The sequence below is a fragment of the Oryctolagus cuniculus genome, chromosome 19, assembly GCF_051225735.1.
Source record: "Oryctolagus cuniculus isolate XC-2025 breed Fujian yellow rabbit chromosome 19, ASM5122573v1, whole genome shotgun sequence".
NCBI lineage: Eukaryota > Metazoa > Chordata > Mammalia > Lagomorpha > Leporidae > Oryctolagus > Oryctolagus cuniculus.
The window spans coordinates 6,409,730-6,433,075 of record NC_142885.1 but is presented as its reverse complement, the minus strand read 5'-3'; the positions used below and the strand labels follow the sequence as shown (position 1 = coordinate 6,433,075).

General features: G+C 64.5%; 1 protein-coding gene across 3 annotated transcripts in view; it reads left to right on the top strand.

The window, feature by feature from the left end:
* Window positions 1-22,865, top strand: part of FBXL18 (F-box and leucine rich repeat protein 18) — a 28,568-nt gene extending 5,703 nt beyond the window's left edge. The window contains exons 2-5 of one of the 3 annotated variants that reach the window (XR_007916497.3): window positions 485-700; window positions 3,933-5,476; window positions 6,254-6,368; window positions 9,701-9,838. Coding sequence is in view for 1 of the 3 variants with exons in the window: in XM_051839045.3 (XP_051695005.3) it covers window positions 485-700; window positions 3,933-5,476; window positions 9,701-9,919; window positions 19,547-19,703 (2,136 nt within the window). In the remaining 2 variants the exon portion in view is untranslated. Of the gene's footprint in view, window positions 1-484; window positions 701-3,932; window positions 5,477-6,253; window positions 6,369-7,091; window positions 7,413-9,700; window positions 9,920-19,546 lie in introns of those variants that run through there. The other 2 variants (XR_007916498.3, XM_051839045.3) reach the window with 2 other exon arrangements.
* Window positions 22,866-23,346: the final 481 nt, after the last annotated feature.

Here is a 23,346-nt window from a genome sequence, read left to right as displayed (position 1 = left end):
GACAGCAGGAGGCGGGCACTCCATCCTGCTCTCCCACGTGGGTGGGCCAGCCTCTGCTGCTCAGGCGCGTTAGCAGGGAGCTGGATCAGAAGCAGCGTTGGGACTGCATCCCAGTGCTCCAGCGGGGGGCGGGCGTCGTGGGGGCCTGAACCTGCTGTGTCCGTGTTCCCTGTAGAAGCGGGGGGGCTGAGCCTGCTGTGTCCGTGTTCACTGTAGAAGCGGGGGGCTGAACCTGCTGTGTCCGTGTTCACTGTAGAACCGGGGGGCTGAGCCTGCTGTGTCCGTGTTCCCTGTAGAAGAGAGATCCTGGTTTGCAGGTTGGAAAGACTCTGGAGTCTCCTGCCGTGCACTTAAGGGTTTTGCTAAACCCACCTTCTTTCCCACAGACTGAAGGGGGCCTCTCTTCTCTCCCCAGCTGGGCCGGCCGGGCTGGTGGCTGCCCGTGGGGATCCCGTGGGAATCTGGTGTCCCCTCTGATTTTCAGGACATGTCCAGTGACGAGGACGCAGCCCCCGCGGCGGCCGGGGTGGCCAGCGGCACCCACCTGCTGGGCTTCTCGGACGAGATCCTGCTGCACATCCTGAGCCACGTGCCCAGCACAGACCTGATCCTGAACGTGCGGCGCACCTGCCGGAAGCTGGCGGCCCTGTGCCTGGACAAGAGCCTCGTGCACACCGTGCAGCTGCAGAAGGACTATCAGGTGAGGCGGCCTGGGGGCGGGGCGGGGCGGGGCGGGGCGCGGGCCTGGCTCCGCCCTGCAGGGCTGGTGGACGTGGATGCGGTTTGGGGCAGAAGCGGTGGTCCCGGGACAGAGTAGGAGGCATTGCTGGTCCCAGAGCTGCTCGGGGAGGCTCTCGTCACGTCCCGTGGCACGGAGTGCTGGTGGCCACTCGCCTGCAGCTGTGGGAGAGCTGGTCACTCCGCGCTGGCAAAGCTTGCGGTCACGGCTGGTCGTGTGCAGCTTTTCCAGCTCTCACTGTCCCAGCCACGCCTGTGATCTGCTCGCTGTTCCTGTGTCCACGTGGCGCGGGGTCGGCTCGCCCGTCCCCGCCCTGTGTGTGGCCGTCGGTCATTCTGGCCCCACTTGTTGAAGCTGCCATCCTTTCTGTATTATGTTGCTTTGGAGCTTTTGTTGAAAATTAGTTGACATCTTTTCTGTTTTACGTGGGATTTATTTCTGTATTTGAAAGGCAGAGTTACAGAGAAGGAGAGAGAGAGAGAGAGAGGTCTTCCATCCACTCGTTCATTCTTCAGACAGCTGGGCCAGGCTGAAGCCAGGAACCTGGAACTCTGTCCACATCTCCCACGTGGGTGCAGGGGCCCAAGCACCTGGGCCACTTGCGCTGTTTTCTCAGGCACCTTAGCAGGGAGCTGGATCAGAAGTGGAGCAGCCGGGACTCAAATTGGTGCCTTGTGTGATGCCACCATCGCAGGCTCAACCTGCTGGGCCACATGGCAGCCCCATTAGTTGACATCTTAAAGATGGTCCTTGACCTTGGCTAAGCTGCACGAGACCGTGGGAAGGCTCCTGGCTGTTCTGGTGACCCTGAAGTACAGCCTTTGATACCAAAGGAAAACCGCCCTGGAGCTTTTGCCGGTGCTAAAGGTGCCTGTCTCTGCTGGGGGCGGGGGGCGGGCAGCCTCCCAGGGTGCTGATGTAGGGCTTCCTGCCTGGAGAGGAAGGAGCCGTGCACCTGGCACGGTGGCCGCCCGTGTGTGTGTGGAGCGTGGAGTGTGCCTGCCCTTCCCTCTCCCTGGGAGCTGCCCGGGCTGAGGCCTTCTGAGGTGGATGCAGCACACAGCCTCGCTCGCGGTGGGCGTCAGCAGGGTCGGCTTTGCAGGCCACCCCGGCCAGCTTGCCCTGAGCGTGGCGATGGGGCCGCCAGGTGGCCCTGTGCTGTGGTTGGCAGTCTGGGGGCTTTGGGAGCTTTCCTGGGGCTCCTCCACAGCGGGGCCTCCTGCTGTCACACAGCGTCTCTGGGCTATGTCACCTTGCACTTCACTCACACAATTCAGCGTGACTGCTATATTCCATTATCAACATCATGTGAAGCATCATCTTTACCTTTATTTATGTGTTTGAAAGACAGAGTGATAGAGAACGGCAGAGAGAAAGAGATCCATCTTCCACCTACTGGCTCACTCCCCAAATGCTTGCGGCAGCCAGGGCCGGGCCACGCCAGAGGCAGGAGCCAGGCGCTCTACAGGTCTCCCGTGTGGGTGGCAGGGGCTCAAGCACTTGGGCATTGCCGGCTGCCTCTTAGGGTGTGCAGTAGCAGGGCGCTGGATCTAGAGCGGAGAAGCTGAGACTTGAACCAGGCCCTCCAGTTTGGAATGCAGGCACCCCAAGCAGTGGTTTACCCCACTGCACCAATACGTTCACCCCCATTTTCACCAATTCTTAAATTGTGGTTAAAATAAACATAAACTGGGGCTAGCACTGTGGCATAACGGGTTAAGCTGCTGCCTGCAGTGCCGGCATCCCATATGGGTGCTAGTTGGAGTCCCAGCTGCTCTACTTCTGGTCCAGCTCCCTGTTATGTGGCTGGGAAGGCAGCGGAAGATGGCTTGAGTGCTTGGGACTCTGCATCCATGTGGGAGACCTGGAAGAAGCTCCTAACTTCAGACCAGCCCAGCTCTGGCCGTTGTAGACATCTGGAGAGTGAACCAACAGAAGGAAGACCTTTCTCTCTGTCTCTTACCCCTCTTTTTCTGTAATTCTGCCTTTCAAATAAGTAAATAAATTGTTTTAAAAAATAAACTATATACATTTTTCTTGACAGGCAGAGTGGATAGTGAGAGAGAGAGAAAGGTCTTCCTTTGCCGTTGGTTCACCCTCCAATGGCCGGCGCGCTGCGGCCAGCGCACCGCACTGATCCGATGGCAGGAGCCAGGTGCTTCTCCTGGTCTCCCATGCGGGTGCAGGGCCCAAGCACTTGGGCCATCCTCCACTGCACTCCCGGGCCACAGCAGAGAGCTGGCCTGGAAGAGGGGCATCCGGGACAGAATCCGGCGCCCTGACTGGGACTAGAACCCGGTGTGCCGGGGCTGCAAGGCGGAGGATTAGCCTGTTGAGCCACAGCACCAGCTAAAAAATAAACTATATTTCTCTGTCTCTTTCTCTCATATCTATTTGAAAGTCAGAATATCAGAGAGACATGGGGAAAAGAGAGTGAGAGATATGATGTCATCCGGGTCTCCCGCATGGTGGCAGGGCCCAGGCGCTTGGGTCTGATATCATTTGCTGCTTGCCCGGATGCATTAGCAGGAGCTGGGTTGGAAGCCGAGCACCAGGCCTCTAACTGGTGCTGGGATGTGGGATGTGGGAGCTGACCCGCAGCGCTGCAGCGCTGGCCCCGAAGCTCATCGTCTCACTCAGTGTTCAGGGTCCCCTTGAGTGACCTTCAGCTCATTGGTGTTGTGTGTGACTGTCACTGCCATCCGTCTCCGGAACGTTCTCATCTCCTGGTCAGAAACCGGGCCCATCAGGGAAGGACTTCCCTCGCTCCATCCCCAGCCCCAGCCCCGGCCCCGGTAGCCTCTGTTCTGCGTCTGTCCCTGAGTGCCCACGGAAGTGGCGTCACGCGTGTGTGCTGCTCGGTGTCCCCGAGCTTCCCCAGCGTGGCCGGGCCGGTGCTTCCTGGCTGTGTGCGGCTGAAGGGCTTCCTGCGGATCCCTCTCCCGTTGGTGGAGGTCGGGTCGTTTCCACCTTAGTGAGCGCACAGGCACGGGAGCCCCTGCTCTGGGGTCCCGCGGTTACGCGTGGCCGTTCTGCCCTGGCTCTTTGCGCAGCCTGTGAACCCCCCGTGTTCCCACGCACCCTCCCTGTCGGCTGAAGGCAGGCGCGAGGGCAGCGCCTCTGCCGTCGTGTGTTGGGGCGGGGTGAGGGGTGAAGCCTCACCCTTGCTCTCCCGCCCGTTGCTGTGCTGCAGGTGAGCCAGGACAAGGTGAAGCAGCTGGTGAAGGCCATCGGCCGGGAGATCCAGCAGCTGAACTTGGCCGGCTGCTACTGGCTGCCGGGCGCCACCATCGAGCAGGTGGCCCGCTGCCACGGCCTGGTGAAGGTGAACCTCTCGGGCTGCCATCTCACCTCCCTGCGCCTCTCCAAGATGCTCTCGGCCCTGCCGCACCTGCGCTCGCTGGCCATCGACGTGAGCCCCGGCTTCGACGCCAGCCAGCTGAGTGGCGAGTGCAAGGCCACGCTGAGCCGCGTGCGGGAGCTCAAGCAGACGCTGTTCACGCCCTCCTACGGCGTGGTGCCCTGCTGCACCAGCCTGGAGCGGCTGCTGCTCTACTTCGAGATCCTGGACCGCACGCGCGAGGGCGCCGTCCTCTCGGGCCAGCTGATGGTGGGCCAGAGCAACGTGCCCCACTACCAGAACCTGCGCGTCTTCTACGCCCGCCTGGCCCCGGGCTACATCAACCAGGAGGTGGTGCGGCTCTACCTGGCCGTGCTCAGCGACCGCACGCCTGAGAACCTGCACGCCTTCCTCATCTCCGTGCCGGGCAGCTTCGCCGAGAGCGGGGCCACCAAGAACCTGCTGGACTCCATGGCCCGCAACGTCACGCTGGACGCCCTGCAGCTGCCCAAGTCCTGGCTCAACGGCTCGTCGCTCCTGCAGAACCTGCGCTTCCACAACCCCCTCTACTTCAGCTTCAGCCGCTGCACGCTGTCCGGCGGCCACCTCATCCAGCGGGTCATCAACAGCGGGCGGGACCTGCGCAGCCTGGCCAGCCTCAACCTCAGCGGCTGCATCCACTGCCTCTCCCCCGACTCCCTGCTGCGCAAGGCGGACGACGACATCGACAGCAGCATCCTGGAGACGCTGGTGGCCTCCTGCTGCAACCTGCGGCACCTCAACCTCTCCGCCGCCCACCACCACAGCTCCGAGGGCCTGGGCAGGCACCTCTGCCAGCTCCTGGCCCGACTGCGCCACCTGCGCTCCCTCTCCCTGCCCGTGTGCTCCGTGGTCGACTCGGCGCCACGAGCCGACCGCGCGCCCGCCCCGCCCGCCATGCACGCCGTGGCCCGCGGCTTTGGCAAGAAGGTGCGCATCGGCGTGCAGACCTGTCCCGGCCCCTGCTCGGGCCACGCGGCGCCCCCGCCCTCCTCCGTGTTCTGGTCTCTGCTGAAGAGCCTGCCTTTTCTGGAGCGCCTGGAGCTGATCGGCTCCAACTTCTCCTCGGCCATGCCGCGCAACGAGCCCGCCATCCGCAACTCCCTCCCGCCCTGCAGCCGGGCGCAGAGCGTCGGCGACTCGGAGGTGGCCGCCATCGGCCAGCTGGCCTTCCTGCGGCACCTGACGCTGGCCCAGCTGCCCAGCGTCCTGACGGGCTCCGGGCTGGTGAGCATCGGCCTGCAGTGCCAGCAGCTGCAGTCCCTGTCGCTGGCCAACCTGGGCCTGCTGGGGAAGGTGGTCTACGTGCCCGCCCTCCTGGACATGCTGAAGCACTGCGAGCGGCTGAGGGACCTCAGGTGAGGGCGCCCCGCGCTCCCCTCGGAGGCCGGCCGGGAAGCCAGTGGCGTGTGGTGCAGCCGCGGTGGGCCTGCCGCGTGCCGGCCGGTCCGGCAGGAGCTCGGGGGGGGGGGGGGGGGGGCGGGGCTGGCGGCTGTGTCTTCATTCCGCATAGCTGTTGGAGTGAGTGCGCCACACCCTGCTGCTGCTGTCTGTCATCTCATTTAGCACCCCCATCTGACTTATGGCAGGGAGGCAGTGGGGGGGGCTCTCCCACTGCACTTGGTGCGCAGGGTTAGCCGGGGATGCCGGGCCAGGGCTCTCCAGAGCGGCCAGCAGTGTGCACACGCCGAGAGGCACGGAATCCCCAGCAAGCCGGTGGTTCTGGTGCTGGGCAGGTGTTGAAGCGGTGGGGTGGACGGCTGGTGTTCCGAGGGGGCTGGAGAGGGCGGGAGAGGAACCGGTCAGAAGGTGCTGGTGGCCCGGAGAGGGGAGGGTAGAAGGAGGTGGCCCAGCCCTGGCCGCTGGCCAGAGCCACGCGTGAACTGGATTCCCCGTGAATTGTGGCGGGGTGCGAGAGGCGGTCCCCATGTGAGAGGGTGAGCACTCGTTGGCGAAGGGGTGTCCGCAAGTCTCGGTGGGTAGATCTGACATTGGAAACCTCCCGAAGACGAGGTGCAGGCCGCGCACCTCGGCCCGGCGGGGATTCAGGTGTGGGCAGGAGGTGGAGGCGGGGCTCGATGGATGGGCGGGCGGATGTTCCAGGAGCCCTTGGGCGCGTGTGTCACTGTCCCCAGAACAGGGAAGTGTTCCCGCCAGGCGCTGAGACCGTCCTATCCGTGACCACCCGGTCGGGTTGGTGCCGTCCTCACTGCCGTGTCACAGCCGAGGCGTGGGGTGCTCCTTCCAGGGGTGAGTGTCACCGGTCAGTGTGATGCCGGAGCAGGGCCTCGCCCTGGAGCCAGCCCAGGGAGGCAGGCGAGTCCTGTCTTTGTGACCCCTCCCCTCCCCGCCAGGCTTCAGTACGGCAGGGAGTGAGCAGGATCTGGGTGGGAGCTGCACAACCATGGAGCCCTGTGGGGCTGCTCAGTGGGCCCCCCCTCCCCCGCCTCTGCTCGTGTCGGGGCCACAGGCCGGGGCTCAGCCTTGGGCCCTCCGGGTGTTAGCTCCGAGGCTGGGGGAGGGCTGGTCCACGCTGTGTTCCTGTGCCTCCTGGATAGGGGCCTCTGAAACCTGACCGCCAAGGGTTCAGAAATCCAGGCAGAAGGAGCGTGAGTTTTGGTCACCCTTTTTGCAGGAAGGGGAGTCGGAGCTGCACGCACGTGTGTGTGCCCGGCTCTGGCCGCAGAGGTCAGCCCCTCTGCCACGCGTGCCCCTGCTCCTGTCTCCAGCAGCCCTGGCCCCAGCCCCTCCTTTCTCGGTGGCGTATCCCGGTGCAGCGCCTCCCACCTGGTGTCCTGCTTAGCCCTTTCTGGTACACTCCTGGCCTTCCTTGGAGGAGCCGTGGTGGGAGCCCCCCCCCCCCCCCCCGTGGTCAGGGACCCTGGTCCCGGGTCCTGGGACTGAGCTCAGCCCAGGGCTCTCTGGAGCTTGCTTTCCGCCAGCCCCTGCCCCTTGCCCTTTCTCTGACTACAGGAGCCAGAGCCTTGGGGGAGTTTGAGCAAAGCAGAAACCAACAGAAGCCAAGTGAAGCAGTGGGCAGCGTGTTCCCTAGTCTAAAAAGCCAGAGACCTCCAACACGGAGCTGAGCTGCGGCAGGCCCTCCCCTCCCCGCCCCGCTGCCTGTCCCCAGAGCATTTGCTGAACAATGGCGGGCTCTGGCCAGCGGCCTGGCCCAGGGAGCTCCGTGGAGCTCTGGCCGTAGCTGCCCGTGGCCGTGGAGCTGGGTGAGCCGCCGGCAGGGGTGCGCGGTGCGCAGGGGCATGCTGAGTCTGAGGGAGGGGCAGCACTGCAGGGGCTCCCCCCCCCCCCCCCCGTGCTTGCAGGCGTTAGCCCCCTGGCGCTGCCGCCAGCCCTGCCCTGCAGGTGAGGAAGAGTGAGGCCCAGAGCACGGCCGCACACTGCTCCACGTGCAGGTCTGGGGAGCACATGCAGGCCGACGGGTGCCCGGGCCCCGGCTGGGCCAGCACGGCAGCATCTCCAGGGCCTGGCGCGTGATCCTTGTGGCCGGGCGTCTTCCCCGGGAGGCCACAGGGTCGGGACACTGCCTTCACGGCCGGCCTGAGAACCTGCCTGCCGCTCGCGGTGCCTTTCTGTGCCCCGCAGCCACGGAAGCCCCGTCTGCTGTGCGCCGGGTACTGCCTGTTCAGTACACCGCCGGCTCTAGGACGTGGCCAGCTGGCCCGGTTCCTCTGGATCCCTGCCTTCTGGGGCGAGTGTGCCCAGGGAGGCTGCAGCGAGAGGAGCAGGTGGCGCAGGGGAGGCTGGCACTGCGCTCCCAGGGCTGCCGGAGCACCTGCACTTACCTCCTGGGGTGCTGCCTGGCAGCTGCTGTCCCCCTCCTCGAGCTCCTAGCAGGTGGCGGTGGGGGGGGGGTGCAGGAACAAGCTCTCCTGGCTGGGGCCACGTACGGCTGCGGATCCAGAGCTGTGACTCGGGGCACACGCCTGCAGCCTGGGGATTACAGGTAGGGCCAGAACGGGCACCTTCTTCCCCAGGACTGTAGGTCCTGCCTGGTGATAGTGGGGGGCCGGGTAAGAGCCTCACCCTGAGCCCCCCTGCAGTGCCAGCGCCTGGCCGGAAGCGTGTGGTGGCCCCGGGAGCACTGGGAGTGTGGACTGTGTTCCCCGCACCACTGGGACCCGAGGAAGGAAGACTCAGTTCCACCCTGGGGAGGGGGTTTGGAGGCCAGGGCCCTGCTGGTTGCAAGGCGGTGAGCTGGGTCTGCCCTACTGCCGCGGTGAGGCTGGTCCCAACGGATGGATGCCTGGGGTCCACCCACGTAGGTCAGTTCTGCCAGCCTTGCCCGGAGGCACTGTGGGCTGTGCCACGTGCAGCGTCAGGAGCTGGGGAGGTAGGTGTGATGGCTCCCGGCAGCTGGGGGGGTCCAGGGTCCTTGGCTGCTAACCCCGATGCTTCGAGACCTTGGGGGAGTAGCACAGCTCAGCACCGCCACCTAGTGGCGAGGTGACGGCGGCGCCCATGTTCCCTCCCTTGGCAGCGCCAGCCTCCCTCCCTCCTGCCGGCTTCCGGGCCTGCGGAGCGGCTTCCTTCTCGGCAGTGCGTTCAGACATCCTGGGAATAAGCGTCCCACAACCCCCGGCCCTGCTGGCAGCGGCGCTGCTGGCTGGGTTCTGCCAGGCCCCAGGGGTCCTTGAGGGGCGTTCACCCCATGCGGCCACACTTGTGTCCTTGGGTGCAGCTGCTCGCCCACAGCTGGCTGGACCCTCCCCTAATGTGTTTATGACAGCTGTGGCCACTCAGGGCGGGGTCATCCCTGTTCTGTGCTCAGAGGGCCCTGTGGGGCTCCCCCTGCTGCCCCAGCGCTGTCACCAGGCAGTGGATGCTGTGGGTGTTTTTTTTAAACATTGTTTTGTGAAAAATACTTATTTTCAACCACATGAAAGGTAGAGGGACAGGGAGAGAGAGAGAGAGAGAGAGCTGTCATTCGCTAGGTCACTCCCCAGCTGTTCACAACAGTGACATCTGGGCCAGGCTGAAGCCAGGAGCCTGGAACTCCATCCAGGTCTCCCACGTGGCTGCAGGGGCCCAAGCACTTGAGCCGTCTCTGCTTTCCCAGTGCATGTGTAGGGAGCTGGATTGGAAACGCAGCAGCCGGGACTCAGGCTGGCCCTCGCATGGGATGCCGGCGATGCAGGCGGCGGCCTGAGCTGCCGAGCCGCGGCACGGGCTCCTCCCGTCCCTTTCTGAGCGGCTCCGACTGGGTAGAAACCTCCGGCCCTTCCTTGTCGGCAGGCCCAAGTCTTCCCTTCTTAGCCTGGCCGCCCTCCCGTGTCCTGCCTGGTGTGGTCCCCACCAGCTCAGGGGTGTTTCTTCATCCTGCCTCCCCCACATCACTGAGCCTTGGGGGCGGGAACCCCCGCCCAGGTCGGCGTGGAGGGTGGTGAGCCGCCACAGGTGGGGCTCCTAGCCCGGGGAGGTGGCGGTGGCTGGCAGGTCGCTCACAGCAGACTGTCCAAGGCAGAGCTGGGGCTGGAGGGCACTGGGCACCAGCGGGGGTGGGGGCGGCGGGGGCAGCCGGGGCTGGCCCGGGCTGGTGGGACTCACAGGCCTCTCCCCCGCAGGCTGGAGCAGCCGTACTTCAGTGCCAACGCACAGTTCTTCCAGGCGCTGAGCCAGTGCCCGTCGCTGCAGCGCCTCTGCCTGGTGTCCCGCAGCGGCACCCTGCAGCCCGACGCCGTGCTGGCCTTCATGGCCCGCTCCCTGCACATGGTCGTGTGCCACCTGTTCACCGGCGAGTCCCTGGCCACCTGCAAGAGCCTGCAGCAGTCCCTCCTCCGCAGGTGAGTGGTCCCGAGGCTTGGGCCCTCGGGTGCCCAGCAGTGACCTCGTGCAGCCGGGGAGCGCCGGGGGCGACCCGCGCCGGAGCTCGGTCTGCCCGCCCTCTCCCACTCAGGACCGCTCCCTCCCTCCCTCCCTCCTGGCCTTGCCAGCGGCTCGGCGTTTACGATGCTCTCTCAAGACACCGGTCCCCTGTGCGTCCTGGCGGTGCCCGTGGTTGCCCAGGCTGGGTGGGGCCTCGGGCTTCTCCCTGCCTGTCTGCCGTCTGTCCCTGTCTGCCGTCTGTCCCTGAGGGTGGGGAGGCTTGAGCGCAGGTCACCAGCCTCCTCTGCAGCGTGCATGGCAGGTCTGGCCTGCTCTGCTTGGGCTCCTGTCGCTGGACGTAGACTGGGAGGTGGGCAGCAGGAGGCATTGTGGGGGCCCGCAGGAAGCTCACGGAAAAATGCGCTTTAAAAGGGCCATTTATTTGCTGTAAACGATTTCTGAAACCCACGCCAATTATTCGCCGATACGCATTTTTTTTTTTTTATTATTATTTTGGCAGTCAGAGTGGACAGTGAGAGAGAGAGAGACAGAGAGAAAGGTCTTCCTTTGCCGTTGGTTCACCCTCCAATGGCCGCCGCGGCCGGCGCGCTGCGGCCAGCGCACCGCGCTGATCCGATGGCAGGAGCCAGGAGCCGGGTGCTTTTCCTGGTCTCCCATGGGGTGCAGGGCCCAAGCACCTGGGCCATCCTCCACTGCACTCCCTGGCCACAGCAGAGGGCTGGCCTGGAAGAGGGGCAACCGGGACAGAATCCGGCGCCCCGACCGGGACTAGAACCCGGTGTGCCGGCGCCGCTAGGCGGAGGATTAGCCTAGTGAGCCGCGGCGCCGGCCGATTCGCATTTTCCACGGACTTTCTGGAAGACGCGCAGTTGCTCAGTGTTTGGGAGGCTGGAAGGCCTGGGTCCAGGTGCTGGGTGAGGGCTCCCTCCCAGGGCTCCTGGTCGCCTCCTGACTCCGCCCACATAGGCGCCACTTCTCTGTGTGTGCTGTGAGAGGACGCGGGCACCGTGGTCGCGGGAGCTTTGCCTGGATTCCTTTCCCGGGTGTCAGCTAGAACTCCTTTTCCACGTGTGTGGATCTGCGTGGACTGGCGACGATTTGCACAGTGAGCTTCGTCGTTAACTCTGGTGGTTCCGGCAGTCCCCGACTTGGCCGCCGGGTGTCCTTTCGGGCTGGGCTGTGCCCCTTCCTTTGGGCTTTGTCCTGCCTTCCGGCGTGGCCTGGCGTCGGCCAGTTCTCCAAGGGCGCTCCCTTGGTTCGGGGCTGGGATTTAGAAGCCAGGAGGGCAGGGGGTGCTCAGTAGTGCTTAGCTCTGCCACAAGGCTGTCCCTGCCCTCAGGCCCTCAGTGGACAGAGCGGGGATCTTTGTGTGTGTGTGCATGTCTATTTAATGTACCTCGGTGCGATGTGCTTCAGAAAGTCTGTTAGCCTAAGGGTTAGATGCCTCCCCCGTCAGATATCTGGGCTCAAGTCCTGGCTCCAGCTCCCTGCTGATGCAGACCTGGGAGGCAGCAGTGATGGCGCAAGTCCTTGGGTCCCTGTCGCCCGCGTGGGAGACCTGGGCTTCAGCCTGGCCCAGTCCCAGCTGTTGTGGGCACTTGAGGAGGGAGCCAGTGGATGTAAGAGATAATGTACTTTTCCCTGGTCTCCAGAGACCCCTGGCATTTCCCTGACTGCTGGCTGCAGTCCCGTGTGCCCAGGGCTCCTCCCTCCCACCACGGCAGGCCTGGCCTTCCCATCCGCGGCATGCTTGCCTGTGGCAGCTGCGTGGAGCCATTCCAGGCCTGCTGGCCCCCAGCCCTGTGAGAAACAGGTTTACCAGGTGGCCCTGACGAGCCGAGTGTGGCCATCAGCCTTGCGGCGTGCCGTCAGGCTGCTGCTGCCCGAGTCCTTGCCCCTCTCCCCCACACCCCTGCCGGGTGGCTCTGTGACTGGGGGCTTGTGACAGAGCTGCGTGTCCGCTCTGCGCGCACCCCACGTCCTGCTTCCTTCGGTGTGTTCTTCTGGTCTGTGGAGCCTCGCTCTCCACATCTGTGCTGCTCCAAGAGTACGTTAGGGCGGGCGTCTGGCCTGGCACTGCAGACACTGAATTAGAACACGAGTGCAGGGCCGGCGTCGTGGCACAGCGAGCTGACAGGCTGCTGCCCGTGATGCTGGCACCCCCTATTGGAGCGCTTCCACTCCACCTCCCTGCTGATGGCCTGGGAAAGCAGCAGAGGACGGCGCAGGTATCTGGGTGCCTGCACGCACTTTCCTGGATCCCTGCTTTGTCCTGGCTCGGCCCCACCATTGCAGCTGCTTGGGAAGCGAGTCAGTGGACGGAAGGCCTGTGTCTATCTGTTTTAAATCAGTAAGTATTTAAGTCACTTATTTTCAAGGGATGCTGACTCTTCTATCATTGTGCCTGGGTTTTTGTCTTCTGTTTTTAAATATTTATTCATTTATTTTAGAGGCAGAGTTACAGACAGAGGGAGAGACAGAGAGAGAGAGGTCTTCCATTCACTGGTTCACTCCCCAAGTGGCCACATGGCTGGAGCTGTGCTGATCCAAAGCCAGGAGCCAGGAGCCTCTTCTGGGTCTCCCATGTTGGTGCAGGGGCCTTGGACCTTTTTCCACTGCTTTCCCAGGCCACAGCAGAGAGCAGGATTGGAAGTGGAGCAGCCGGGACACAAACTGGTGCCTGTATGGGATGCTAGTGCCACAGGCAGAGGCTTGCTTAACCTGCGGTGCCACAGTGGCGGCCCCAGAGAGGCAGTGATAGTGGCTGAAGTAATCTGTCCCTGGCACCATGTAGGAGACCTGGATTGTGTTCTTGGCTCCCCGTGTTGGTCTGATCCAGCCCCAGCCATTGCAGGCATTTGGAGAGTTAGCCACTGAGTGGGAGCGCTGTCTCTGCTTTTATGTGTCTCTGTGCCTCTCAAATAAATAAATAAAATTTTTGAAAAGTTTGAAAGGGGCAGGTGTTAGGCTCAACAGTTAGGACCCCACCTAGGACACCTACAGCCTATGTCGGGGTCCCTGGGTTCAAGTCCTGGCTCCAGTTCCGATCCAGCTGCCTGCTGGTGTTCACCCCGGGGGGCAGCAGGTGGTGGCTGCGGTGTGGGACACCTGGATTGAGGTCCCAGCTCCTGGGCTGCTGCCAGCATCTGGGGAGGGAACCAGTGGTGGGAAGGTGTCTCTGTCTGTGTCTCTCTGCCTTGCAAACAAAATGAACATTTTAGAAATTTCAGACAGGGGATAAATGTAGTGTGTTGCTCCCCGGCCCCTCCTGGTCCCGGTTCCCCGGTCCCCGTGCCACGAGGGTCGAACCTTGCAGGCTCTCGGTGAGCCTCTCGTTCTGTGTGCACAGACGCTGGGACCTCCTCTCCCGTCCCCTCTCCCGCCTGCACTTTGCTGCTTCACTCCCCGGTGCATTCCCGAGGTCGCTCTTCCATCCCACGGCTCCCGCTCCTGCTCCTGTCCGCAGCGCTGCCTTCTCCAGACTGGCACAGTGCAAGACGTCAGTTGTCTCATGGTCACCAGTTTTAGGGGAATATTTATTTCTTTAAAAATATTTTATTTGAAAGTCAGAGTTACAGAAATGGAGAGAGAGAGAGAGGCAGGTCAATCTTCCATCTGCTGGATCACTCCCAGATGGCCACACAGCCAGGGCTGGGCCAGACCAAAGCCAGGGGCCAGGAGCTTCTTCCGGGTCTCCCACGTGTGTGCAAGAGCCCAAGGACTTGGCCATTCTCTGCTGCTTTCCTGTTGCATAAGCAGGGAGCTGGATCGCAAGTGGAGCATCCAGGACACGAACCAAGCAGCGTCCATATGGGATGCTGGTAATACAGGCAGGGGCTTTACCTGGTACACCACAGTGCTGGCCCCATGAACCAGTTTTTAAAGTTTATTTGTTTATTCAAAAGCAGAGTGATAATAGGAGAGAGAGAGAGAGACAGGGACAGAGACAGAGATCTTCCATCTGTTGATTTATTCCGCAAATGGCCATAACAGCCAAGACTGGGCCAGACCAAAGCCAGGAGCCAGGAACCTCATCCAGGTCTCATAGGTTAGCAGTCTGGGCCATCCTCCACTGCCTTCTCAGCTGTATTGGCCGGCGCCAGCCGAGACCCGTGTGCTGATCCCGCTCTGGGCCAGGCGCTGTGCTGCTAAGAGGGCAATGCTGCCACCCCCACTGTACAGATGGAGCCGCTGAAGGCCAAGAGTGGGTGAGCGGTGGGGCCCGACGGACGGCGTCACCTCTGGAAGCGGCCAGGGGCTGCACAGGTGCCGTGCGGGCTCTCGTGTCCTGAGTGCCCAGGTTCTGCAGCTGAGACAGGCGACAGGCTCTGAGACCCCTTCCCTCTCAGCTCCTGAGGACAGCGACCCTCCCTGTGGACGTGTGCACGAGAGCTTCCCGGTGGCCCCTGCCAGTGTGCAGCTCTCTCTGGCCCGTTACCTGCAGGTAGCCCTGGCCTCCGTGGGGGCCCTGCACTCACCGCCGTGGTCTTGGGATGGGTCAAGGGCATCTGCAGCCTGGGTGCAGGGTCAGGCCTTCCGCCCCCTTCCTGGCCCAGCATCGGCGCCCAGCCCTTCAGGTGTGGGATCCCCTTGCCCTGCGGATGCTTTTCTGTGGGCAGCCCAGTAGGTGGCGCTGTGACCCATGGCTGTCTGCTGGCCCAGTCTCTCTGGATGATGGCGAGAAGAAAAAGCTGGGATTTGTTGTTGCTTTTTCTGTTGCTTTGCCTTTTCTCACCCTTTTCCTTGCCTGGAGAGCTCAGAGAATGATGGTGTGAGAGGGAGGACCTGCCCCTGGCTGTTCTCTGTTCACTGTCCCCACCCCTGTCCCTGCCTGCGACTCTGTGCAGGCTGGAAGAGGTGGCACCTCGTTCCATGTTTGTGCCAGGCCCCAGGCCCTCTCTGACCTGGCTCACTGCCTCTCGTCCAGCTGCTCACGGGCTGGCCGCTGACCCCAGCCACCCGGCTCCTGTGGGGTGACTGCCTTGGTTTCCCAGCCGTCAGGCTGGTCCGAGTTGGCCCCGGGTGGTTGCAGCGGTGGGAGGCCGTGGTTTCTGGCCCAGCCGCGTCCTTGGCTGTGTCCTTGGAGGTTTAGAGTTGAGACGCCTGCTCGCCTGGGGGCTTTGAGACATCTCGTGCGGAAAGGAGCCGTGTGTCAGTCCGTCTCTGTCCGGCTGTCTCTCTGCCTTTCAAACAAAGGGAGTTTGCACACGGAGAAAAGGAGCTCATCCCAGCAAACACAGAGCGTTAGCACTGAAAGTGAGCTCCTTACATCCGTATTGGTTGTATTTGAGAGGCAGAGAGATCTCTTGACTGCTAGCTCACTCCCCGCAAGCCCACAGGCGGTGGGACCGGGCTGGAGGCAGGAGCGCAGTCCGGGTCTCCCACGTGGGTGACAGGGACCCGGAGCACGGTAGCAGGGAGCTGCGTTGGAGGCCGAGCTTCACCCCAGGCGCTTGGACACGGGCCGCGGGCCTCAAGTGGCAGCTGAGCTGCTGCCACAGCGCCCGTCCCTGGTGTCCTTCCTGGGAAGCCCTGACCCCAGCATGCGGCCCCACCCTGCCAGCGTCATCTCCCCATTCCCCCAGGGCCCCAGCGTCACGCAAGCCCCTTGGGATTCGGGCTCCACCACAGTCCGGGCCGCTCGGCTCCCTCCTGGCTCCCACCTCCCCCGCAGGTGCAGGCGCTCTCAGCATCTGTCCTCCGTGGTGGCCTGGACAGGATTAACCTGTGTCACAGCGCCACCCCCCCCCCCCATAGATTGATTTATTTATTTGAAAGGCAGAGTTACAGAGAGAAAGGGAGAGTCAGAGGTCTTCCATCTGCTGATTCACTCCCCAGATGACCACAACGGCCGGGGGGGCTCGTCCAGCCTAAGCCTGCAGCCAGGAGCTTCCTCCAACTCTCCCACGTGCATTCCAGGCCTCAGGGACTTGGGCCACCCCAGGTCCGTTATCGCTGCTTTGTCTACTCCTCGGTCAGCGCCGCTGCCTCCCCACACCCCGTGGTCGGCTGTGCCCTCCACGGTCAGGGCGGGGCTGCTGTTGCTGCCGCCGGCAGGCCGAGGTTGGCGCGATCCTGGCCTGTGGGCCGACTGGCGTGTCTGTGGCTTCCCCCGGCGTTGTGGAGCACGACACCACGTGGGCGGGTCTGCAGGAGCTAGCCTTCGCAAGGAGGTGTGGGTGCCGGCGGCCTCCGGGGAGCGGGACCGGCGGGTGCTCTCTCACTCGCCCCTTGCCGTGGGCTGTGGTGGCAGCGCTGGGGGCTGCAGGACAGGTGCTGGAGCTGCGAGGGGCGGCGTCGGCCGCCAGTGGGCCTGAGCCCTGCTCGGGGCACTTAGCTGCACGCTGCAGCGTCCCCCTGCTGGGCCGCGGGGCCACTGCGGGCAGCTGGGGGACCCTGGCCCAGTGACCGCTGGGTGATTTCATAAGGTCCCTAGAATGGACGCGTTTAAAACTTACAAATTGTTTCTAGGCTTTTCTGTGTAACACTTTGAAGTGAGGTTGACCGGAGGTAGCTGAAACCTGGAGAGTGGACAGGTGGGGATGGGGGTGCCGAGCGCTGTTCTGCAGCCCCGCCCACCGGGCGGCGGGCGTCTCCTCCAAGCCTGTGTCGAGGTCCCCTTGGAGGAAGGAGCTTGCTTTGGCTCGTGGTTCTTGAGGTTCACAGCCTAAGAAGGGGTGGACACACCAGGCCTGGGGGGTGGGGAGGCGTGTGGAGGGTCACACGGCAAGCCGGGGGGCAGAGGGTGGCGTGCTGATGTGCCCAGAAACAGCTGTCGCCAGCCCAGCCTGCCTTCCCCTCTGGGGAGCTGGAAGGAGTTGTAGTTCATCCTGTCAGCTTTCTTAAACTTGAACTTGAATTGCCACAAGTCGCACAGCCCCGAGCTCCTGCCTGGCCAGGAGCTTTCTGCCTGCAGGCTCCGCCCCACATGGGGGCAGCGAGTGCTCCCCTGTCCCCTGTGCCCTCCGCCCCACTTCTCTTCATTCTGTAGAGGCCTGCACAGGGCCCGCTGCACCGTCTCTGGCCGCCTCTGCCCAGGGAGACGTGGGCGCCCGTGAGCTGATGTGGCCCACACGTGTAAGCAGTGACCGAGGCGGTGGGATGGAGGCACCGTGAGGACTGTGGTGGGGGCCTCTGGGCCAGGCCTGGGAGCACTGTGCCCTCCTCGCTTTGCCAACAAACAAGTGCCGCTCCCTGCGCTGACGCCAGCGCATGGAGTCCCTGGGGTGACGGCTGACAGGTGTCCGATCCAGCTTGTCACACAGCGGGTTTGCAGGCTGGGCCGTGTCTGCCGCGTGGCCTGTGAGCTGCGCGCTCACGACACCACCAGCGCCCAGCAGAGCTGGGAGGTGTCCGGCATCTTTGTTGCCCAAACTGGGGTTTTATGGGCATCCGTCTGGCATCGCCTGTGCTCGCGCTGGCCCAGTGAGGCTGGGGTTGAGCCCAGGCTGCAGCCTCCCTCATCCCCTGGGCCCGGCGGGATGCGCGGCCTGGCCCTCCTCCCTTGCTGTGTGCCCCCCGCCCTGCCCCCAGCTCCCTGGGGCAGCGTGCTGGTTTTCTGGGTGTCATGTTGTGTTTTGACCTACTGGAGTGGGTAACACTGTGGACTTGGCTTCTCTCTGACCAAAAGGGGACCCTGCCCAGCCCTGACCAGCTGTGGACCAGCCCCGGCGGTCTCAGAAGGCTGGAAGGAGGCCCTGTCTGTCAGACAGCGTGGTGCATGGCACGGGGTGGGCCTTGGTAACACTGTGCCCCTTTGGATTTCCTGTCCACAGCATGGGGGGCCTGGGTGCCCCTGGGGGTACAGGGGATCTGCTCGCCCAGCCTGACAGATGCCTGAGGTCCTAGAGGGGCTGCTCCTCATGGAGCCCCTGCTGCCAACTCCCTCCACTGACTTGGGGACAGGCCCTTGAGGAAGACCTGTGCTGTGCAGGTCTGGCCGCCTGTCCCTGCTCCCTGTTCTGGCCGTGGGTGGCAGAGGCCTCAGCCCTGCTGGGGCTCTTCCCCGGCCCCTCCTCCATCTACAGAGCACGGCTGCCTCCTTGGGCCCTGAGTTTTATTTATTTAAAAAAGGAGTTACAGAGAGAGGAGGAAAGAAGCGAGAGAGATCCTTCACCCACTGGTCCATTCCCCAAATGGCCGTGACAGCCGGGGCTGGGCCAGGCCGAAGCCAGGAGTCAGGAGCTTTATCCGGGTCTTTCACATGGATGCAGGGGCCCAGGTACTTGGGGCTTCTTCCACAGCTTTTTGCATGCACGGTAACAGGGAGCTGGATCAGGAAGTGGAGCATCCAGGACTTGAACCGGTGCCCATATGGGATGCTGGCATCTCAGGCTGAAGCTTAATCCACTGCGCCACAACGCCAGCCCCTGGTCTCTGATCTTGTGCCTGGTGCAGAGTGGGTGCCTCCTCCCCGTGCAGAGAAAAGCGTGGCAGCCCCTCTGTGCCCTCCACCTTCTCTCCCTGCCCCTGCCCCTGCCCCTGGTCTGTGGCCTGTGGCCGGCCCGAAGGCTCCTCCGTGTGTCACTGCAGTCAGACGCTCCCGTGCACACCTGGGGGACTAAGCCCTGTGGGAGGGCTGCTGTGCCCTGAGCAAGGGTCCCTGGTCTCGGACGCCCCTCGATGCGGGTCCCCTGTCTCTGACACTCAGTGCAGGTCTCCTATCTCCGACGCCCCTTAGTGTGGGTCTCCCCTTTCCAGTGCCCCTGACTGTGGGTCCCCTGTCTCTGACGCCCCTGACCATGGGTCTCCTGTCTCCAACGCCCCTCAGTATGGTCCCCTGTCTCCGATGCCCCTCAGCGCGGGTCCCCTGTCTCTGATGCCCCGACCATGGGTCTCCTGTCTCCAATGCCCCTCAGCATGGGTCCCCTGTCTCCAGTGCCCCTCAGTGTGGTCTCCTATCTCCGATGCCCCTCAGCATGGGTCCCCTGTCTCCGACGCCCCTGACCATGGGTCCCCTGTCTCCAGTGCCCCTCAGTGTGGTCCCCTGTCTCCAGCACCCCTCAGTGTGGTCTCCTGTCTCCGACGCCCCTCAGCGTGGGTCCCCTGTCTCCGATGCCCCTCAGTGTGGTCCCCTGTCTCCGACGCCCCTCAGCGCGGGTCCTCTGTCTCCGACGCCCCTGACCGTGGGTCCCCTGTCTCCGACGCCCCTCAGCGTGGGTCCCCTATCTCCGACGCCCCTCAGTGTGGTCTCCTGTCTCCAACACCCCTCAGCGTGGGTCCCCTGTCTCCGATGCCCCTCAGTGTGGTCTCCTGTCTCCAACGCCCCTCAGCGCGGGTCCCCTGTCTCCGATGCCCCTCAGTGTGGTCCCCTGTCTCCAGTGCCCCTCAGTGTGGTCCCCTGTCTCCGACGCCCCTGACCGTGGGTCCCCTGTCTCCGATGCCCCTCAGTGTGGTCTTCTGTCTCCGATGCCCCTCAGTGTGGTCTTCTGTCTCCGATGCCCCTCAGTGTGGTCTCCTGTCTCCAACGCCCCTCAGTGTGGTCCCCTGTCTCCGACGCCCCTGACCGTGGGTCCCCTGTCTCCGACGCCCCTCAGCGCGGGTCCCCTGTCTCCGACGCCCCTGACCGCAGGTCTCTGGTTCAGCTTCCAGGCCGAGCGCCCCGCGCTGAACGTCGTCATCTTCCCTCTGCTGCACGAGGGCCTCACGGACGTCATCCGGGACGTGCCCATGGTGCACCTGGACGAGATCACCCTGTTCAAAAGCAGAGTGGCCGAGGAGCCGCCCAACCTGTGGTGGTGAGCGTGAGGACTGCGCGGCCAGCACCTGGAAGCCCGCGGTTGGCCTCGGGAGGAAGAAAGCACCTCGGCCCGCCCCTGCCCGCTGCGCTTTCTCAGCCAGGACTCGGTGCCCAGACAGGAGGGCAGGGGCCAGGGCGGCGGCCAGGCTCACCCGCGGGGCCAAGGCTCGGACGATGGCCTGGGGCCCTGCTCGAGTCCCGGGGCCCAGCGCTGGCACCCCTTGGCCCCAGCCCCCCGTGCTGCTCCTGTCGCCGGCCGTGGGGCTCTGGGGTGGCCATGCCAGGTGCGGCTCTCCCTGCTGAGCTGTGCGTCTGCGTCCACCCGCGTTTTAACCCAGCTTTATCCCGGGACTTCTGCCAGGTGGCGTGTGTGGCCCAGCGGGGACCCTAGGGCGGCGTGCATTGTCTGTGCTGGGGTGATGGGGGCCGAGGGGAGGCTGACTCAGCCCCCACCTCCCCGGAACACTTAGAGCAGAGCCCCTCCCGACCTGACACTCATCCACCTTTCCCCTGTGAGGCCCCCTGGAGCTGGTGTCCTGGGCGCCTGTGGCGGGCCTCCCACCTGGACGCCTGCCCAAGCCCCCTCACTGCTGGGGCCTGGCCGGCCGTGGGCATCTTCCCAGGGGAGAAGCCCCAGCGCCCTTGGTTGCCACAGGGCCCCGGTGGCTGCCGCCTGCTCTGCCACCGCAGATCCAGCCTGCCCTCCTCCAGATCGGCTGTAGGTCACCTCGCTGGTCAAGACCGGACACTGTCCCCAGGCATCGGGCCCTGCCCTCCCCTGGGCTCCGGAGGCCCCTGTGGTGTGTGTGCGCAGGTCTGCGGGAGACCGGACACTGTCCCCAGGCGTCGGGCCCTGCCCTCCCCTGGGCTCCGGAGGCCCCTGTGGTGTGTGTGTGCAGGTCTGTGGGAGACTGGACACTGTCCCCAGGCGTCGGGCCCTGCCCTCCCCTGGGCTCCGGAGGCCCCTGTGGTGTGTGTGTGCAGGTCTGTGGGAGACTGGACACTGTCCCCAGGCGTCGGGCCCTGCCCTCCCCTGGGCTCCGGAGGCCCCTGTGGTGCTGTGCGCAGGTCTGTGGGGAAGCTGCCCCTGCTTTTCTGGCGTGAGGGCGCCGGCGCCTCCTCTTGGAGCATGGGGCACCCTCCCTGCCACAGGCTGCAGCAGCCAGAGGGCCTTGGCAGGGGGCTGGGGGGCAGACTGATCCCAGGGAATGCCCCTGTCCGAGGGGTCGCATCTCCCGCTGTGCCTACGGGCCCTGCTGGAGCCGAGAGGTGTGGGAGCCCCGCCCCCTGCTGCTGTAGAGCTTTGCGTGGCCCCTGGAGTCCACCAGCAAGGTGACGCGAGTGGGCGGTATGGACTGCCCGGGAGTGGCCGCCTCCTGTCCTCGCAGGGGGAGAACGGCCGGCCACAGCCTGACGGGGCTGGGAGATCCAGGACCGCGGGGAGGGGGTCCCTGTGGCCTGGGGGCCGTGGTGCCTGTGTCCCCTTCTCACAGAGCAGCCCAGCTCGGGCGGAGAGCCGTGTTCCCTGCGGGAACTGGCGGGAGAGGCCGCAGCCATGTCCGATCTCGCCTGCACGGCCGCCGTCGTAATCAGGCGCTTTTAACCAGCAGGGTCACCCCCCCACCGGGAACCGTGTGTCTGTCGTGTCCCCTGCCACGGTCCTTGGACTGGAGCAGGGTTTGCCGCGCCCGCACCCGAGGCAGGGCTCAGCAGATGCCAACGACGGGCTTGTTCGCGCTAAGTGCTATTTTGGCACCGGTGTTGATTGCAATTTATATTCTGCGGCGTTTTACGCTGGGAAAAGAACCCCCTGTAACGGTTCCCAGTTGGCAGGGCCGGGCCGTTAGGCGGCGGACCATATGCTGCCTGCCGAAAGGCGCGGCCGGCGCACACGTGTGTGTCTGCGCGTGCGTGCGTGTGCGTGCGTGTGCAGGCCGGTGAGTGTGCATGTGCCGTGTGTGAGCCTGGGGAGAGGAAGCAGATCGGAGCTTTCATCTCTGATCCTTTGTTCTCGGGAAGAGAGAGGCCCTGCTCAGACCCCCGCTGCTCACGCCCCTGGGCTCCGTGCGCCCCGCCCTGCTCCTGAAGGTGTCCCTGGGAGGGAGCGGGAGGAAAGGACCCTGCGGGCCCTGAGCGTCGCGTCTCTTCTCATTTTCACGGACGAAGCGATTACGTCATCCGGCAGCAGCACTGGCCTTCGGAGGCCTTGGGACTCGGCCGTGGGCCCCGGCCTGGGGTGCCTGTGGGGCTGCTGCTGCCTCCCTCCCAGCCGGCTCTGTGTGGGGCCCCAGGCCACGTGGAGGGGGGCTGACGGGGCCCCGGCCCAGGGGCCTCATGATGGGGGAGGGCCTGGGCCCAGCATCCCCCACTGTGGGTTGTGTGGCCGGGGAAGTCACCCTGTGGGACTCCCAGCCAGTGGCCTGGGGCGGCCTTTCCCTCTCCCCTTCCTTGTCGTTTGTTCCTCTTAGGACCGAAAGTTTCCGAGGCCCGGTGAGAAGTTCATGAGCAAGGCGGGCGGTACGGTGCGGCCGTGGGCAGTGGGTGCCAGCCACGGGACCCAGGCGGCAGGTGCCTTCCATGGGTGTCCTCGCTGGCTGTGCCTGTGCCCCAGCGGGGGCAGCTCTGTGTGGAGGTGTGGGGTTCCTGAGAGTGTCCAGGACCTGCCTGGCCTGCTGGACAGACACCCGCCAGGCCCCCCGGCTGCCATTCTCCCCCCTTTCTGAAGCTCTTGGAGGGCGGGGCCAGACAGACACCCCAGGGGCGGGGCCTGGACCATGAAGCTGACCCAGAGCAGTTACCCGGCTGTGCCATCACAGAGCCAGGCCCGGGCGTGGAGGCTGCAGCTGCTGGTGGTGGGGTTGTGTCCATGGGCCTCAAGTGTGGGAGGGAGGGGTGATGGGCAGGCGACCATCGCCCTGGAGCTGTGGTGTCTCCCTCTGCCACCGGCTGCTGAACCCAGCAGGCTGAGCATGGTCTTGGGGGCCCAGGTGGGGAGCCGGGGTCTTGCCATTCCTTGTGACCAGGTGCTAAACGACCATCCCCACCAGCATCAGGCTGCGCGCGCGTGTCTCGGTGATGTGGCGAGCGCCATGCTGGGGGGAGGTCTCTTCATGTGGATCTGTGGCATGTGGGAAATTCCAAATAAAAGGGACTTGAGCCAGCCAGGCAGCCGTGTGGTCCTTCCTGCAGCCCTGGCCCTGGGCCCTGGACGGCGGAGGGGCAGGTGCTGTGCTCGAGGCTGACCTGGATCAGGTGGGGGGGGGCAGTGGATGCTGCCAGGGGCAACAGGAGGTGCTGCTGGGGGCCCTTGGTAGGTGAGGGAGGCTGAGGCCGGGCCTTACCCTGCTGGATGGGGGATGGGGGGTGGGGAGCAGGGGCCTGGTGACAGCTGACAGCAGCTGGGGCCTGGTCCCAGCACCCAGCTCTGGCCCTGGCACACCCATGCTGCCATGCAGCCCTCCCACCCCTTCCACGTCCATGAGACTCTGGTCCCACGACGCCACGCCCCTGCCACCACCGCAGCTCCAGGCACTGGCCGCTCTGCTCTCTCCCCATGGCGCGGACTGCAGGGACCTCAGAGGAGCGGAGACACATGGTCCCAGCTGTCTTGGGGCTGGCTTTAGAGCTGCATCGCCCGTTTGACCA